Source organism: Ochotona curzoniae, unplaced genomic scaffold (assembly GCF_017591425.1).
Source record: "Ochotona curzoniae isolate NIBS_2020 unplaced genomic scaffold, NIBS_Ocur_1.0 contig_2318, whole genome shotgun sequence".
Lineage (NCBI taxonomy): Eukaryota > Metazoa > Chordata > Mammalia > Lagomorpha > Ochotonidae > Ochotona > Ochotona curzoniae.
Window position 1 is genome coordinate 6,238,395 of NW_024465419.1, and position 17,791 is coordinate 6,256,185.

At 35.3% G+C, this 17,791-nt stretch overlaps 1 protein-coding gene across 1 annotated transcript in view; it reads right to left on the bottom strand.

Moving 5' to 3' along the window:
• The window catches only part of SNTG1 (syntrophin gamma 1), a 584,956-nt gene that overhangs the window by 12,766 nt on the left and 554,399 nt on the right, over positions 1 to 17,791 (bottom strand). Inside the window, exon 18 of the mRNA XM_040972717.1 lies at positions 12,303 to 12,413. Within this exon, the coding sequence (XP_040828651.1) occupies positions 12,303 to 12,413 (111 nt within the window). The remainder of the gene's footprint in view (positions 1 to 12,302; positions 12,414 to 17,791) is intronic.

Sequence of the window (17,791 nt, forward strand, 5' to 3'; positions counted from 1 at the left end):
TGCATTAGTTAGCTAATCACAATATTCACCTAAAGACTGGACAACTGGAAATACATCTGAAGTAGAGTTGACTGCAATAATTAAGACTTCCCCTGAAACACAAAGAATCCTACATTTAAATAGTGAATGCATTACGTGTAGAAGACATTAAATAAATGTATATGAAACTTAATTAATGAAATGATTTCACTTTGAAATTCAGTCTGCTTTTTGAGATTTTTAAGTATTTCTGTGACTGTTATAATTTTAGCAACCATTTACCTATTAGAAGAAAATAATGCATATTTGGTTATTATAATCCACATTTTACCAATTTAATGTCTTAGGAAGTGCTTTCATCTGTGTCTTCTATCTCAAAATAATAATTTCAAAATTATTTCTACCAATTAAATAAAATTTATTTTCCTTCTTTTTTTTTTTATCTGTCCATGATTACTTTGTCAGAAAGGAAGCAGAAATGAAAGATATCATGTGTGTTTTCCTCTGGATGCCATTTCCTCAAGAGGCATAAAACATATCTCTTTTCACTGAAAAATGTTGTGATGAGCCTTATAGTCTACTAAACAAAGATGAAATATTCTGAACTTATAATACAAATGAGTATACAAAATGTGTGTTCCCATGGAGGAAACAGGATTCTTAGAAAAAAAAAATGTTGTAGCGGTACAATAAATCTTAGGAAAAGAAATACTTCAGAATGTTCAGGTCATCCCAAGGGTTTCAAAGTCCTTGTAAGGTAAAGTACCATGTCTGGTCATTTTGCTTTTCTTGCATTTCTGCTCTCAATCCAATCAACAGTTAGAAATAACACTTCATATGCAGCATGCTAATGTACAGAGGCACACACACTAATAGAATTGCTCTTTTACATAATGTTTCTACTTAGATAAAAAACCTACTTCAATTTCTTTTAAGTTAATTAGTTGATTTATGTTTCTTTGAAAGGGCAAGAAGCAGAGATAGGAAGAGGGCTGAAAGGAATGCTTCCCACCAGCTGATTCAGTTCACACAAGCCTGCAAAGCTGGGATCAGCTCAGCCAGGCCCAAAACAAGAACACAGAGTCTCTTATGGGTCCCCCACATGGATGCACCAAATATCTGAGCCCTGAGTCCTCTGGTTCCCAAGGAAGCATTAGCAGGAGCCACAAATATGTCTTATATTCTAAACTAGAAAGTATATTTTAAAGTGTTTTTGAAGGAGAAATTGTGAATTTCAATGAATAAACTTGCATTGATACATTCTTCATGCAGACAGTTTTGAAATAAAGCTATTCCATGTTACATCAAGTTATATTTTAAGGAAAAAATACACATATATATGTATATTTATAAAGTTTTTACTATTAGAACTAATAAAAACAAACATATTGACCTAAAATACAAAAATAAAAAATTGAGAATATGTTAATAATCTTAGATATATTATTATATGTATGATTATCATATGTGAAAAGTGTTTTAAAGGTTCCAGTAAACAAAGAAACACATTTTTGTGAATTATCAAGAACTATAATATTTCACATGCCATGTCAATTAGGAACAATTTCCTTGTTTGCCTAAGAATTGCTGAGTTTAATGAGGTTTTGGAAAGCAGATGAAAAATTTACTAAGCTTTGTGAATAATGAAGTGAGAATTTATGAAATTTTCCTTACAAAGAACAAAATTGTAGAACAAGCATTTTTTTTTATATTATGACATTAGTGTCATAGGGTTTAGAAAATAGCATTAACTAAAGGAAGAAGAGGAAACGAAGCTTCCTCAAGTACTTTTTGACACTGCAGTGCCTTTGCAGCATTTGACAGAGTTTCTCTCCAAACTGGACATGGTGGTAGAACACCTAGTTTTATGATCTATATGGAAACTGGAGCCACAAGGACTCCCAAAGAAACTTTGTCCAGCAAGCGGCAACTGGCAGACATGCATGTTACTGCATGATGTGTTTTATCAAAAGTTATCTAGCATATTACATATTAGAAGATCTGGGTCCACATTCCAAACCATTTAAATAACTTCCAAATCATACTCAGAAGAAAAGAAACTCTGAAAAGCTTCTGTGTCTTACCCGAATTTCTAATCTATACTCCACACCTTGGGTAGAGTATATTTTCTTTTTTCTATTTTTTTCTACTTCTTCTGTCTGTATTTTCTATTTTTTCTTTAATACAAAGAGTACCTGCTCATTTCTCCCTCATTGATTTCTTCTGGATTATCTAGCTGATCACTGTTAATAACAATCACGAGGTCAGAAACATAGTGTACAACTAAGGGAATGGAAAGTTAGAACCTTAGGAAATATATCATCCTCGAATGTTATGTGGATTTGAAAATTACACCTCATATTGTTGTCATTCTTAACTGTATGGAATTGCATGTCACAACAAATGAGTGAAATGTCTCAATGAGTTTCTCGAACAATTTTGTCTACTTTTCACATAAGCTATTAATATATCCTTGTTATCAATATGTTTAGAATGGGGACATATGCAGGCAGAGTATCAAGTACAGTTTGTTCAATATAATTACTTATTACCTACATAAATATTGCCAAAATATAATTTTAAATTCCTCCAAAAGAAAGCTGGCCTCAATAATTAGGTCTTTAATACTCAATTGCTTAATTTATTGTAACTTCTGGTAAAAGTTTTATATGGAAATAATTATTGTTATCCTAAGGCTATGTAAAGCTAAATGAAATTCTTACTTTTTCATTATTGTAACTAAGTCAGCAATTAAGCAAAATAGGAAACAATGGTCATCAGAAATTATTTAGAAAAACTTTGAATACTGTAATCAATTATCTCAACAGCATTTTTTTATTCCATTCAAATATAACATCTGGTAAATAGGAATCACAACAAGAAATACAGTAGTCAACTTTGATAAATGGAAGTTATTTCATACTTTCAGGGTGAAAAATGCTCTATGGGATTGTAATCAATGGAGCAGAAGTGGGGAGAAAAACATCTTAAGAGTTGGACAGTGAGTTCCCCCTGAGCAAACTGCTCTGAGTTTATATGCCTGCTCCATTGAATCTCCTGTCTTTGATCATCTAAGAACAATTTAAGTACATTTTACACTTCAATACTGGAGTAGGCAGAAAACCGCAACTGTTAAATTGGGCTAAATTCTTTTAAACTGCGTATATTCTAAGTACTCTTTTAATCTTAACAAAATCTGTTGCTATATGAATTGGTCTTGCAATAAAATCGTTGAAAACCAGATATTGTCATTTTTTGAAGCAGAGTTACCCAAAGAGTTATTTTGATCATTCATGCTATTGGCCTCCAATCAACAATAACTAAAAACATGTCCTTAGCTATGGTGTCATTGTCAGAATTTAAAAAAAAATTAAGTTAAAAATTTTAAATGTATTTATTTGAAAGACATAGTAATGGGGAGAAACACACACATAGAGAGAGAGTAGAGAGAGAGAGAGAGTTGCCATCACATAGTTAACTCCCAGGAACTCCAGGCAGACCTCAGTGTGAGCAGCAGACTCCCATGGATGTGGGTCATCTCTGCGACTCTCCCAAGCACATTAGAAAGCAGCCACCTTGGAAGTGGAGACAGCAGAGCTGGAGCCAGCACTATGGTATGCGATGGGGATGTTGCAAGCAGAAGCCCAGTCCCATCATTTTTTTTGAAGACCTATTAACGTATTTATTTTTAAAAGGATGAAGTGACAGGAAGCGGAGGGCGGCACAGCCTCTTATGCTTGTCACTGCTTCACTGGGGCCATGAAGGGTGAAAAATAAAGGAACAGACTAATCTTAAAAAGTCAATTTGTTGTTGAAAAGTAACAGTGGCTTAAGAACAGAATTCCAGTTCTGGGGTGATGAGATTCTTTTGATTTGTCTTTGTAAGTATAATAAAAATCACAAAGCAACATGAGAATGTATCAGGAAAACACACTCACACTATGACAGGGCTCAGACAGCAGGCTGACTGGGAAACAAGGGACCCAGCAACAACCTGCTAATAAATGATTCAGGATTTCCTTTTGGCTTCCTCCAACAATGGTGAAAGAAGGACCGGGGACCACAAAATACCAATGGATATGGATAAAATGTCAGTCAAATCTAGCTTTCCCTCTTCCTATGAAGTAACAGAAAGTGTTACACAATAACAGCTCTTCAGGGAGTGCTTAACAAGACATGCCATCCTCATACCCTCCTCCCCTCCACCTGTGACTGCGAAGTCCTTCTAAAATCCTTGAGTTGCTTTTGTAACTTCACTGTTAACCACTCACATCAAAGTGACATATTCTACCATCTACCAGAACATGCAACCTACTGGCAGCTGGTTCACTGCCCAGAAGGCCACAAATACCAGGACTGAGGCAGGCCAAAGCCAGTATGCAGGAGCTTCATGTAAGTCTCCAACATGGGTGGAAGTGACCTAGATGTTTGCGTTATCTTCCGTTGCTTTTTCAGGTCGTTAATATTACTACCCATGATCATGCCAGAATTGAGCTGACTTAGAACACTGGCTTCGCGGCAGAGCTTGGTAGTGGTACTTTAGTTCTTCTGACTCCAGATTTTCCTGACTATTTGGGTTCTTGATTTTGCAGCTACCTCTGAATCTAAGCATTTGTTTTTTTTCTTTTTCACCAAATTTTTTTTTTTATTGGCATTTTGATATGTGTTTCTTTGGGTCTAATTGTTGTTTGTGACTGTTGTTACTGAGTTCTTTTATTGATGTGTTTTTCAGATAGTTTGTTGTTAGTGTATAGAAATGCTATTGCTGCCTGTATCCTATGACCTCACTGTGTGTGTTTAGTAGTTCTAGATGTGTTCTTTGTAGAGCGTTTTTAATATAAAGCATCACATCATGAGAACGTGACTACTGTGCTTGTCGATTTCCCGTTGGATGACTTAATTGCATTCTTTTGTCTCACTGCCATGGCAAAGAGTTTCTGTCCTATGGAAGTTTGTCTGCTAGAGTATTTAAGTAGCTTGTTGACATGCCTGTGTCCCACAGCCCAGTGCCTATATCCGAGTCTCTATTCTGATTTCCATTAAGCCTCTTATCAATGTGCACCTAGAGGGAAAGCAAGTGATTGCTTTCGTGCATGGCTCCCTTACACTCATGAGGGGGGGAGAGCCAAATGGAGTTCTGGCTTCTGTCTTTGGCCGGAACTGCTACAGCTACAGCTACTGTTGTTGTAGGCCTTTGAGCAATAAACAAAAGTGATCTGTTGTATAGATTTCCTTTCCTGTTTCCGCCATTCAAATAGAAAACTGAAGGAGTGAGAACAAGATTTTCTTTTTTTAAATTTTATTTCATTTATTTATTTATTTTTAAAGATCAACTTTTCATCAATGTCCCTAAGTTCATTAATTAACTCTGGACATGTACTCTAGTGTCCTGTCAGTGCAGACAATGGAAGGCAGCAGTGATAACGTCATAGGTGGGACATTTCTGGCTGCCAAAATCAGCCTTGTTCCAGCCAAAGCTGTTGCTGCTGAGTGGGAGTTTGCATTCAGTGTATCTCCTCTCTGTCTCTCTGTCTCTCCCTCCCTCTGTTTTCTCACCAATCTTGCTCTCTTTGATCTCTCTCTGTTTCCCTATAAAATAATTTTTAAAACTATATTCAGAATAGAATATTCAAGATTAGAGTGACAAGTGCCAAAGGTATAACATATGCAAGTAATGACAACAACCAAAACAAACAAAAAGAGAATGCCAGAAAAAAAAAGATATTTGAAAAAATGGTAAGAGATAATTTCTTTGAAGTGATGTCACACATGAGATCAAAGATCCAGGAAGCTCAGGTAACTCCAAGATGAAAGTATCAGCACAAGTGAACAATCGTCTAGAACACCCAAGAATGTAAACCATATCTGAACAGCTAGGAATACTGCTTCAATCTGTAGAAAATAGCTGAAGATAAAAAAACGTAAAGAATGGAAAAAATAGAAAATGATAGATGCATCAAAGACTGAAGTTTCTCTTGAGCCTTCAGAATCACGCAAGAAAAAGTGGAATACAGTATGTATTGTGTTGAGATTATTTTTTTTAATGTAGAACTCTGACTTAGGAAATTATTCCTGCAGATTATTTCTTAAGTAAAGAAATGAGAGGGGGATAATTTACCAGTAGACCTGCTTTCCACAAAATGTTGAATTTTGTTTTTTGTGCTAGAGAATAGTAATAAAGATCAGAAATTTGAATTTATAGGAAAGAAAGGAACATCAGAAGTAATCAGTAAAGGGAAAGCAAAACTTCTCTATGTTCACATTATCTAATAAATAAGAATTCTCTCAAAATCATAAGAATATACATGCTTAAATGTACATTTATGCTTTTGTGGAATCAACATGAGGGAAAACAATGATAAAAGGATTAAGGGAGAAAATGAGCTTATGTTGTTAATATAAGGCACTTGTAATACTTGTGAAGTCACAACGGATCACTTAATTGTAAACTTGTATAATAAACTCCACAGACATGATTGAGAACATTTTTTAAAGAGGTACAACTAATGAAAATAAAGCTGAAAATTTAATTAAATAAAATTCTCGATTGAAATTTCAAAAACACCAGGAAAAAAAAGAGTAAAAGAGCAAAGTAAGAACAAACAGCAAGGATAATAAATTGAGAAAATCAATTTATTATGGTAGATATCTATCAATATATTGATAATCATATTGAACATCAATGATTCAAGTGTACCAATAAAGAGATAGAAACATTTAGAGTGGCTCAAGTGGCAAAGCCCCATTATATGCTAACTGTTAAACACTGACTGTAAGTAATAGTCATATAAATTCAAACAAATGCATAGAGAAATAAACCATACGAATATTAATTAAAAGGATGAGGCAGTGTTGTTTAGCATTCTTTACCATGGAAAGTTATCAGGGGGTAAAAAGGGTGATCTTATTGTAATAAATATTCCAATTCTCTTAATGATGTAATAGTTTTTAACGTTCACGTGCTAAGCAGAAGAGCAGCAACACGTGAGAGAATAACTGTTGGAACTACAAAGAAAAATAAATGAAGCGCAGGCATTTGACTCAGCAATTAAGCTACTTAGTTAGGAAGACTATCCTACACTGCTTGTCTATTCAAACTTGATTTTGTTTCTGAGTCAAGATCATTGCCAGTGTGCTAACCCTGGAGGTGGCAGTGATTACTCAAGTCATTGTGTATCTGCCATCCATGTGAAGGTCCTGGGTTATTGATCTTTGTCCTAGATGTGGTCTGGCCCATTCCTAGCCATTGCAAGCACTTGGGAAACAAATCAGAGAATGAGAGCTCCCTTTGTTTCATTCTTGCAACTTCTATATGCCAATTCTCCCCTTCATTAAAAGCTACACTAAATAATTCATAAATGTTCTATTATATATGGTATAGTAGGAATACTCAAATTGGACAAGGAAAAATGTATTTCAAATTATCAACAGGCTAAAAAAGAAAAAAAGTGCATGCTCGTGCCACTGAATGCAGAAAAGTATCTAACACATATCCACAATAAAACACTTAAAAACTGAAAGGCAATTCTGAACATGATATGGAATAGTACCAAAAAACTGCAGCAAATGGTGCTTTTAATGATGAATAATTTGCTCTTTTCCCATTGAGATCAGAAGCAAGGCAAGTGTGAACCACAGTTTTGTTAGCATAAATCTAAACATAAACAAGAATAATGTAAAAAAAATATAACATTCTAATGAAATATCCATGAAGGATTAAATAAGTAGATAAATATTCTGTGTTCATGAAAACCTGAACTGCACCCTAAGCTACAAATCCAGTTTGTATTGCAGACTTAAAATCCAAAAAATTCCAGAAAACTATTGTATGGCAAAATTATTGTGAATTTTATATGAAGAGGCCAAGTTTTAGAATAGACAATAATTACTAAACAGCAAGAATAAGATGTAGAATTATCAAGCAAGGTTATAAGACAATGTGATAGCCCTGAAATAGATTCATACCAGATCTATTATTAAAGAACAAAGATGACAAAATAGAGACAATATAGCCTTTTCAGCAAATGGTCCTGGGAAAACTGACCCCAATAAACATAAAGAAAGAAAGAAAAAGAAAGAAAGAAAGAGAGAGAGAAAGAACGAAAGAAAGAGAGAGAGAAAGAGAAAGAAAGAAAGAGAGAGAGAGAGAGAGAGAGAGAGAGAGAGAAAGAAAGAAAGAAAGAAAGAAAGAAAGAAAGAAAGAAAGAAAGAAAGAAAGAAAGAACGAACAAGGGAAACTAAACTAGATATACACATTGCACTGTTCACATTAGAAAATTCAAAATAAATGATATCAATTATGTAAAATGCTAAATGAAATAAGTAGTAAAAGTTAGAAAAGAAGAAAGTGTAGTTGATCTTGGGTTTGGTGACAGTTTAGATACAATACAAAAGATACAAAAGAAATGATTGGCAATCTACCCTTTATTAAAGTTAAAATGTTCTGCTTAGTGAAAGGCATTGTCAAATGAATAAAAAGACAGCACAGCCAGGGAGAAGTTATTTGCAGAAGTAATGTCAGAAAAAGAATAGAAAAACTTCTCTAAATGTATGAAAGTCAACATTACATCTCAAAACTTACAATCAAAACTACAAAACTACAAATCTCAAAGTGCTTAACAGATCTGTACCAAATAATGTATACCTGTGGTAAATATGCATATTAATAGGTGTTCTACAATATGTGTTAAAAATAAATACAAATTAAAACAATGGAGATTACACTGCATGACTAATAAAATGGTCAAAAATCCATAACACCAATAATATCAGATATTGATGAGGATGCACAGCTATTGAAAATTTCCATTTCTACCTAGGAGGAATGAAAAATTAACTATATAATAACTTCACAAGAAGTTTGACAGCTTCCTAGAAACTAAATATGACCTTACTGTAAGTTTCAGCTAACACATTTCCTTTGTAATTGCCCAAAATGGGTAAGTGCCTATGCTCACAAAAATTTGAGCACAGGCATTTAGAACACAGTTGGCTAAAACTAGTATATAACCACGTGCACTGAACAAGCAACCAATCACAAAGGATTCAGACCACAGGGAATGAGCTATAAAACCAGAAAAGATAGGGAGGGAAAATTACCAGATTAAAGAAGGCAAGATGAAAAGGCTATGTACTGTAAATGCTGAACACTACAAAGATGTCTTCTGGGTAGTTCATCCTTTCAAGCTGAAATGCCACTTAGCCCTGCCATTTCTTCCATTCTTTGATCTCCTTGCCAGATGTTTTCTCTTACCATTTCAGCTTCTCAGGCAATTGAATTCAACCTTCAGACTACCTATATTTAGGCCTCCTAATTTTCAATGGATTCATATTTCTCTGAGAGCAAGCACTTGGGGATGAAAAAGAAAAATGAATGTGTGGAAACATGGTGGACTTGGACACATTCAGAAAGTTGATGGGTTCCCCTCAGTCACTCACCTGAACACTCTCCACAAGGTTACAAATCAAGGAGAATGGAAATATCTTTAATACATAATTGCTATTAATAAAATATTTTTACGTTCTTTCATGTTTGCTTATATAAGGAAATCTGATCTCATACATAGTTTTAAGAATATAATAATACTCTCCATCTCCTTCTTCTCATTCCATATCTCCTCCTTTTGATTTTCCTAAATCTTAAAAATGTCCTCCATGAATGTTGGAAAACATGGACTTTGTTCCACTTGGCAGAAGCATAATTGGCTGCAGATATAAACTGATGACAAACCAATGAGTTGGAATAGGATCTGGCTCTCAACATAGGTATTTAAAAACAATGTCTTAAGTAAATGATAGATAGATGACTGAGTGATGCCTTAATGTAATTATGTCAGAAACAAGAAGTCATGCTTTTCAAGGGTGGATATCCATGGCAACCACAAAGAAATTAAAAGCAGGGAACAAGGGGAAGAAGAACACACCCTTTGTCTCTGCTTCCTGGATCACTAGGTCATGATACCCTCATGAGGCAACAGGGCATTGAAGACACATGTCCTTCAACTGTGAATTTCCAAAACCGTAAGTATAAATAAACTTTCTTCCTATGAAGCTCCTGTCATGTATTTTTGTTATACTAACAAAGATGCAACTAATGACATGTTTTATTAAAACAAACAGCTAAAAATTTGTAAATAAAACTAAGTTTTCTATGTCTATATCTATATTCATGCTTACATATATGTGAAAATAACAACAGAAGACTAAATCAATGATAAAATGACAGAACCAAATTACCACCCATTCGTATTAACACTGAATGTAAACAACTTAAACTCATCAATCAAGCGTCATAGATTGGTAGATTAGATTAAAAAACAAAACCCATCTATTTGCTGCCTACAGGAGACACATCTTAACAACAAAGATCAGCAGAAACTATATCTCATGGATTTTTTTGTTGTTGTTAATTTAATTTGATTTCTTCAAAATGCTCTCTCCTGATTAAATTCTTCCATGACGCATAAATCAAACAGTAGCATAATTTTCTTCAAGAAAGCTCTTGATTTTCTTTCTTATTTCTTTAGCGACACATTAGCCATTCAATAGCATGTTATTTAACTTCATGGTGTTGTTAATTTCTTTTCTTTTTCTTCCTGTTATTGATTATGCTTTGTGGCTTTTCATTTAAGGAGATGTATAGTAACTCTGTAATGGAGACTATCCTATCCAGATGTGAGGATACAATGTAGTATGCATCTACTTCCAGACAAAGGTGGACTCCCAATGGAACTGTTTACTATATCTTGAAAATATGATGCTGGACTCTGCCATTATCACACTGATGGGCACATAACTATGCATGAAGAACTATACTATAGTAATGATATATGGGAATTCAGTGAGGGGGGGTAGGAATTGGGGAGCAGATAAGGGAAATCCCATGCTCCATGTGACTGTATCATAAAATGATAATAAAAAGAAGTAAAATTGAAATAAAGAATATGGGATGTGCTTTGAAGGATTGAGAAATCTACGAAGTACTAAAGGTGAGTAATTATTGCTAATGCATTTTATGGAAGCACTAAGAGTCACTTTAGAGAGCAGAGTGAATAATCCACCCCTGACGACCTGGAGGAGAGGGAGAAGTAGCTGAAGCATGGACTGGAAAGAGAACAGCTGCATGAGTCGCTAGTTGTGGTACAGATCATGTTTTATGGGCAAAGTTACTTAAAGAGAGCAGATGAAGTTTTATCCAGACATAAACTGAGAAAGTAGTTTAAGCCAAGGCCAAGAGTAACACAAATGCTTTAGTGAGTAGCAGCTGGAAAGGCCCAGCAAAAGGGAGTGCTATCCACACTACTTAGAAGAAATTAACTACATCTAGGAAGAAATAGCAAGGACAAGTACAGGATTAGGACAGGTTGCCTTAGAAGGCTTCAGGGCAAAAACAGAAACAAAATAGGAGATAACTGAAGGCATTATGAAATCAGCTTCAACCAATATAATGCAAGAAAACAGTCGTTTTACAGTAAGAGGGCTTAGCCTGAAACGGAGAACAGCACTGTAGGGACTCTGTCTACCACACCTTCCTGCTCACATCTTAGAAATGCAAAGTATTTATTCTGATTTTAACAGGTGAAGTTCAGTATTGAGACTGAGTCAACTTTAACCTGCAATTGAACAACTATAGCATTTTCTTGTGTGTGGAATTTATACTGCAAATTAAGTATTGTTATAGTGAGCTTAATTATAATACAATAATCATATTTATTGTGAATATAATTCATTCAGCATTTGAATGCCCATAATTGTAAGTACTCATAAAAATAAGTGATTTTTTATTAAAAAGAAAATGGCTAATGTTTTCCACAATGCTTAAAATTGGCTTAAGATGAGGCAAAAGTCATTTATGCCACTCATCTTCATACATACATAAATACACTGCAAAGCTCATTGATTCATATTTTCTCTGTAGGGATTTAAATTCATTTTCAATGAGAGAATAAATAATGAACCAGAATTTCTGAGACAATACATTTTTGAGATAATAAAAAGATTAATAGTTTTTGAAAATTACTTTACAATGTTATTTAGACTATGTATGCACTGAATGATCATTTTGGCTTCCAGGCAGTTATTTTAATGTGATACAAAAGTAGCTCATGAGACATCAAAGCTAAGAGGTATTATATGCTTTGTGTAATTTATTCTAAATGATGAACTTCAGTAAAATATCGCTACTAAAGTCTGGACCATGTAGGGTTTTCAAGGCAAGCAGAGAATGTGTCCTTATACTCTGGATTCTCTTAAGCGTTTCCCCTGTTTCTTAATGGAATTATCGAAGTCAGAAATACGTTACGTGATGAACTTTTTGGGTTTACCTTTGCTTCAATCTGTTTAGTGTCTGCATTCTGAAACAAAAATTTGATTTTGCTCTTGCCATCATCTGAAGAACCTTTCAGCTGAGAAAACTTATACCTCCAAAGTACAGCCTAAAAAGAGAGAAGAAAAACATTTGCAAGTCAATGTAGCTACTATTAACATTTGTCCTTTTTTAAATGGTAAAAGTTAATCCAATAAAACCAGAGCAATGTCCTCCCATTATTTGAAAAGTAAGTAAAAATATATTTATCCAAGGCTGTAATTTAGAAATTAAAATATCTTTTGATATCCATTAAATAACATTTATACCCTAAGAGATATGTATTGTTTTCAGTATCTTCTCTTCCCCAAACAGTAGCAAAACATTGCTTGTTTCTTTTCTGAAAAACCAACATATGTGAAGAGATGAGACTGAATGCATCATTTTGGAGCTCAAACCAATACCTTGTCACCTTCTTAGATGAAAAATCAGCTGAAATACTTAATTAGAGCAAAGTCTGTATATTGTACTCCCCACCAGAGATTAAACAAATTTTTTTACAAAGCCATCCTCTTCCGTTTACTAAAAAGGTAGAGCTTCCTTCACAAATGTATTGTATAAATAAAATTCCCCACTGAAAAGTAAGAAAAGTACATCGCCTTCCCAAATATCAAAATGCAGATACACAAATATGAGCACGGCCGGTAAGTGTAAATGGAGTCTTATCGTTTCTTATACTCTGCAACAGATCCTAGTGTTCAAGAGTGAAAGCAGCACTTTATTTTGGTGCAAGTCCTCGAACTAAAATATGCACCCGACATAATGCCAAAGGTGTCAACCCTTCAAGTGGAAATCAATGGAGGCATCATGATAAACAATCACAGACTTCCTGTTTGCTTTAAATTGTCTTGCCATATCTTTGTCACATTAAATGCATGATACAAAGAAATGCATATTGGCATTGCTAATTTAGGCTATACATAGTTTTGAAGATAGCTACTAGAGGTTTCTAAATGTGTCAAGAAGCAGCTGCTGTTGTTGATTATTTTTCTAGCGCACTCTTGTGTAAGCTACTGTTTCTGATAAAACAGTAAAAAATAAAATGTGGAGTGTGTGTCTCATATGCTTTCCTACATAATTATGTTAGAAATGTATAAATGTGGCTGAGTAAGCATCCATGGGTCTGTGGATATATTCGCATTATCTTACAAAGGATACGCTACAGCTAAGCATATTATGAAAATGAATTTCAGCTCGTTATCGGTGACTCTTCAAAATCATTTGTCTCAGAGGCCTTAGCTTCTGAAAGCAGATTCTTCAGCGAGAAAGTTTATCCGCTCACTTAGTAAAATAATGAACTATTTCTAGTAAAATGTCTTTTTGCCAAGACAATCTCACACTGACAGAGAAAATGAGATCCGTAAAGGTTGAAAAGACTACATTTAAGGAAGACTGAAAAAACATGATTAAATGCTTATCTCTGCCCGACAAGTGCAAAGCAAGACTTCATACACACGTGCTAAAATGCCAAGCTTAGAAATCCCAAGGTTTAAACGTAGTCAACAATACTTATGATCTCCATGTGGACATATACGGCTATCACTATGACGCAATGACGACTGACATTCCATTTCTAATTTCACTTTAATGCATAAAATAGTTTTTAAATCTTTTTCAAAGGAAATTAATGTACACTGCATTTCCAAAAATAGTCTTTTAAACAAGTATTTTTCTATTTAATTTTTTTATTATTTTCCAACATAATTTTATAGGCATAGAGAGTTTAATAAAATATATGTATTAACATATATTAAATTATTTTTATTATTTTCCATTATGCACTTTTGTAGGTATAGAGATTCTCATTTATCCCTCCAATTCTTACTTCCCATCAATTTATTTTCAGCTTTATTTATTTTTATTGCAAAGTCAGATATACAAAGTGGAGGAGAGACTGGGAGGAATATCTTCTGTCAATTGATTCACTCCCCAAGCAGCTGTAATGGCCGGAGCTAGCCATCTGAAGCCAGGAGTTCAGGGTTTCCTTCCAGTCTCCTACTCAGGTACAGGGTCCCAAAATTTTGAGCTGTTCTCAACTGCTTTTGTAGGCCACAGCAGGGAACTGGATGGGATGCAGAACTACAGGAATTATAACCAGTGCCCGTATGGGATCTCAGAACATGTAAGGCAAGGATTTTAGGCCCCTAGGTTACCGCAATTGGGCCCATCACTGAACTATCTTACTTTAAAAGTTCCTGTGAAAATGGATAATACTGCTCATAAAAGTGATTTGGGGGGCCCGGCGGCGTGGCCTAGCGGCTAAAGCCCTCTCCTTGAACGCCCCGGGATCCCATATGGCGCCGGTTCTAATCCCAGCAGCTCCACTTCCCATCCAGCTCCCTGCTTCTGGCCTGGGAAAGCAGTAGAGGATGGCCCAAAAGCCTTGGGTATCCCTGCACCCTCATGGGATACCTGGAGGAAGTTTCTGGATCCTGGCTTCAGATTGGCACAGCATCGGCATAGCATCCGCTGTTGCGCTCACTTGGGGAGTGAATCATCGGATAGAAGATCTTCCTCTCTGTCTCTCCTCCTCTCTGCATATCTGACTTTCCAATAAATGAATAAAATCTAAAAAAAAAAAAAGAAAGACCCTTCCTCAAACTTAAAAAAAAAGTGCTTTAGAATTTGCAAAGATTTTTTTTCTCTCTATTGGTTCAAACTAGTGTAATACAGTGTTTCCAACAGCACCTTAAACCAGCGGCAAATATTAATGTGGGAAGACACCTGAACACAAATATTCACACTGCTGGGAAGAAACGGAAGCAGAGGTGAAATATTCAAGAAGCTAATATTATCTACTTCATTTTTAAATGATGGGCCTTTTTGTAGTCTTCTAGGAAGCAGCTTTGTATTTGCTTATAAAATTAAATCTTTGTTTGATCTTAAATGTACATAACTTTTCAAGGAAGACATGTCCCAACACATTTCTACATTGATCTCAGGGCATACACAGACTCTGGTTTCTACACTGTATCGGGTAGAACGTACCCTCTCCATCGACTGCAGACACTGCTTTTAAGGTTCTGTTCTTTAGCATAACATCTTCAGTATTCACATCCCTGAAGTTCCAAGAAAACAGGATGGCGGATATTGGAAAAACAGCATAGAAGTAGTGGAAATGAATCAAAATTATGACAGTGACTGCTGGACCATTTTTAGAGATTCATTAACTGGTGTGTTTATTTTAAAATGTTTAAGCAGTAATATTATTTTTTTTCATATGCTTTAAGACTTTTATTAAACTCTACCTAATATGATAATCCTCCATAAAATCCTCCATAGCTTTATCCATTCCTGGTTGACAAGAAAACAACAAAGTTTAGTTTGAGATGCCAGGCAATATGGGATTCTGATCACAAGATCTAGCGGTCCCCACCATCTTCCATAAAACCAAAATTTCATCCTTCACGAAACCAAAGTGTATGAATAGAGTGCCATGGGCTCTGGAATTATAACTAACAATGTGCCGGTGAGATGCAGCACGAGCTGGGCACACTGTGCAGCTCTGCTTTCCAGTGACTTAGAGAATGGAGAGATGGGTTTGGGGGCCTTTACCGTCACTTAAATCTACCATATAGGGAAATTTGACACCTATATTCTCAGTTTGAATCCTTCAGATGAGCTGTTCTTTGCTTTTTGGTTCATCCTGAGGAATTTGTGCTAGGGATCAGCCAGCAAGAAAGTAGTCTGGCTGGGATTGTTGATTCTCAATAAGTTTGTATTTGAAATGGTGGACAATTTATTTGACTGTTGGTACATCTACAAGGTTTCTGTAAGACCATTGCCAATTATAATAATAAACAGACAAAAATCATAACCATACATATAGGATCAATGTTTTGAAGAGTAATTCTGAATTAGCCCTGAGGCTAAGCTGCCCAAATTGCAAGACGGTTGCCATGACGGCAGGTTATAGCACGGAGAATGAAGGAGCAGATGATGATTGTTGTTTATGGATTATTGATCTTGTTCTCAGCCACAGCAGCAGTGCAAGACCTTCTGTTCTTCCTACAACTTAAAACAAGGCAGAATCCCTGTGAAGTTGCACCTGAACAAGCTCTTTTTCCAGAAGTAGGTGGATTGCCTTGTATCTGCTTTTCTGTTGTTAGGGATACCAGCTGCCTGAGGACTAACTCCAAGAAAACAGCTGAAGGGACCCCAGTGTATGACAGCTTATATTCCCTGTAGAAGATTGAAAAGTGATATTTTTGAAATAAAGTTTCATCTTCCCTATCACCCTTTCCTAGAATGCATCTTTAGTATTATCACCAACTTTAATCTATTTTCAAAGCATTAAACAAGGAAAAAATTATCAAGCTTTCCATCAAACCTACTTCATCTGATCCTATCAACTGACTTTCCCTCACATCTTGTGAATTTCTTAAATGGTCTTTTTATACCATTAATTTTATGTAAGCGAGCATTTATCTCTTGGCTTCTCACAATAACTTTCAATTTAATATCATCCCTTTATTCTTTATAGCCTGTAACTTATTTTAAAAGCCTGTTCCTTTCCCTTGATAAAAAACAAATCTTTTCAAATCATATTTATGCTACCTGATACCTTTTAATAGTATTATAATGATTATATAGAAACCATTTGCCAAGACATATTAGACCCTTGAAGATGAGATCCTCTTATCGCATCTTTTACCACTGTCCTTCACTCATATTTGGCTGCAATCACACTGTATGCCACACAACTCAAAGTACATTTTCTTTCCATTTCCATGTCTCCTGCTGTCCATTTGGCCTCAAGAACCTCACTTAAAAGTTCACTGGCTGATTGATATGCTGCCTGGAGGAAGCCTTTACAAAAGAACATGATGAGAGAGCAGACTGCTTTCATGAGCTACTCCACAGTACTTTGTACAAGAGACAGAAACCATATTTTTATTAATCAATTTTAGCAATCTGTGATAAGGGGTTATTAATAACCTTAGTAAGTGCATTTTTACTGCAGTGACAAGTTCCAAGATAGTAACCTATCAGGATTTAGAAAGTTACAACCTCAAGTGGAAACCTCGCACACAACATTCAAACACACATGTAAATAAGCAACAAAGAAGAGTAAGAGTAAGAGTGGTTCACATACAAAAAACTACCAACAACATTTGCTGGCGAGGGTGCGGGGAAAAGGGAACCCTACTCCACTGTTGGTGGGACTGCAAGTTGGTACAGCCTCTGTGGGAATCAGTATGGGAGAACATTCAAACAACTGAAAATCTGCATACCATATGATCCATCAATAGCACTCATAGGAATATATCCAAAACACTTGTTACACAAGAAACCAACATGCACCCCTATGTTCATAGCAGCACAACCAATAATTGCAAAAACTTTTAAGCAACCAAAATGCCCATCAACAGAAGATCGGATAAGAAAGCTATGGTTCATCTACTCCATGGAATATTACTCAGCTATTAAAAAAACAGATGAAATGCA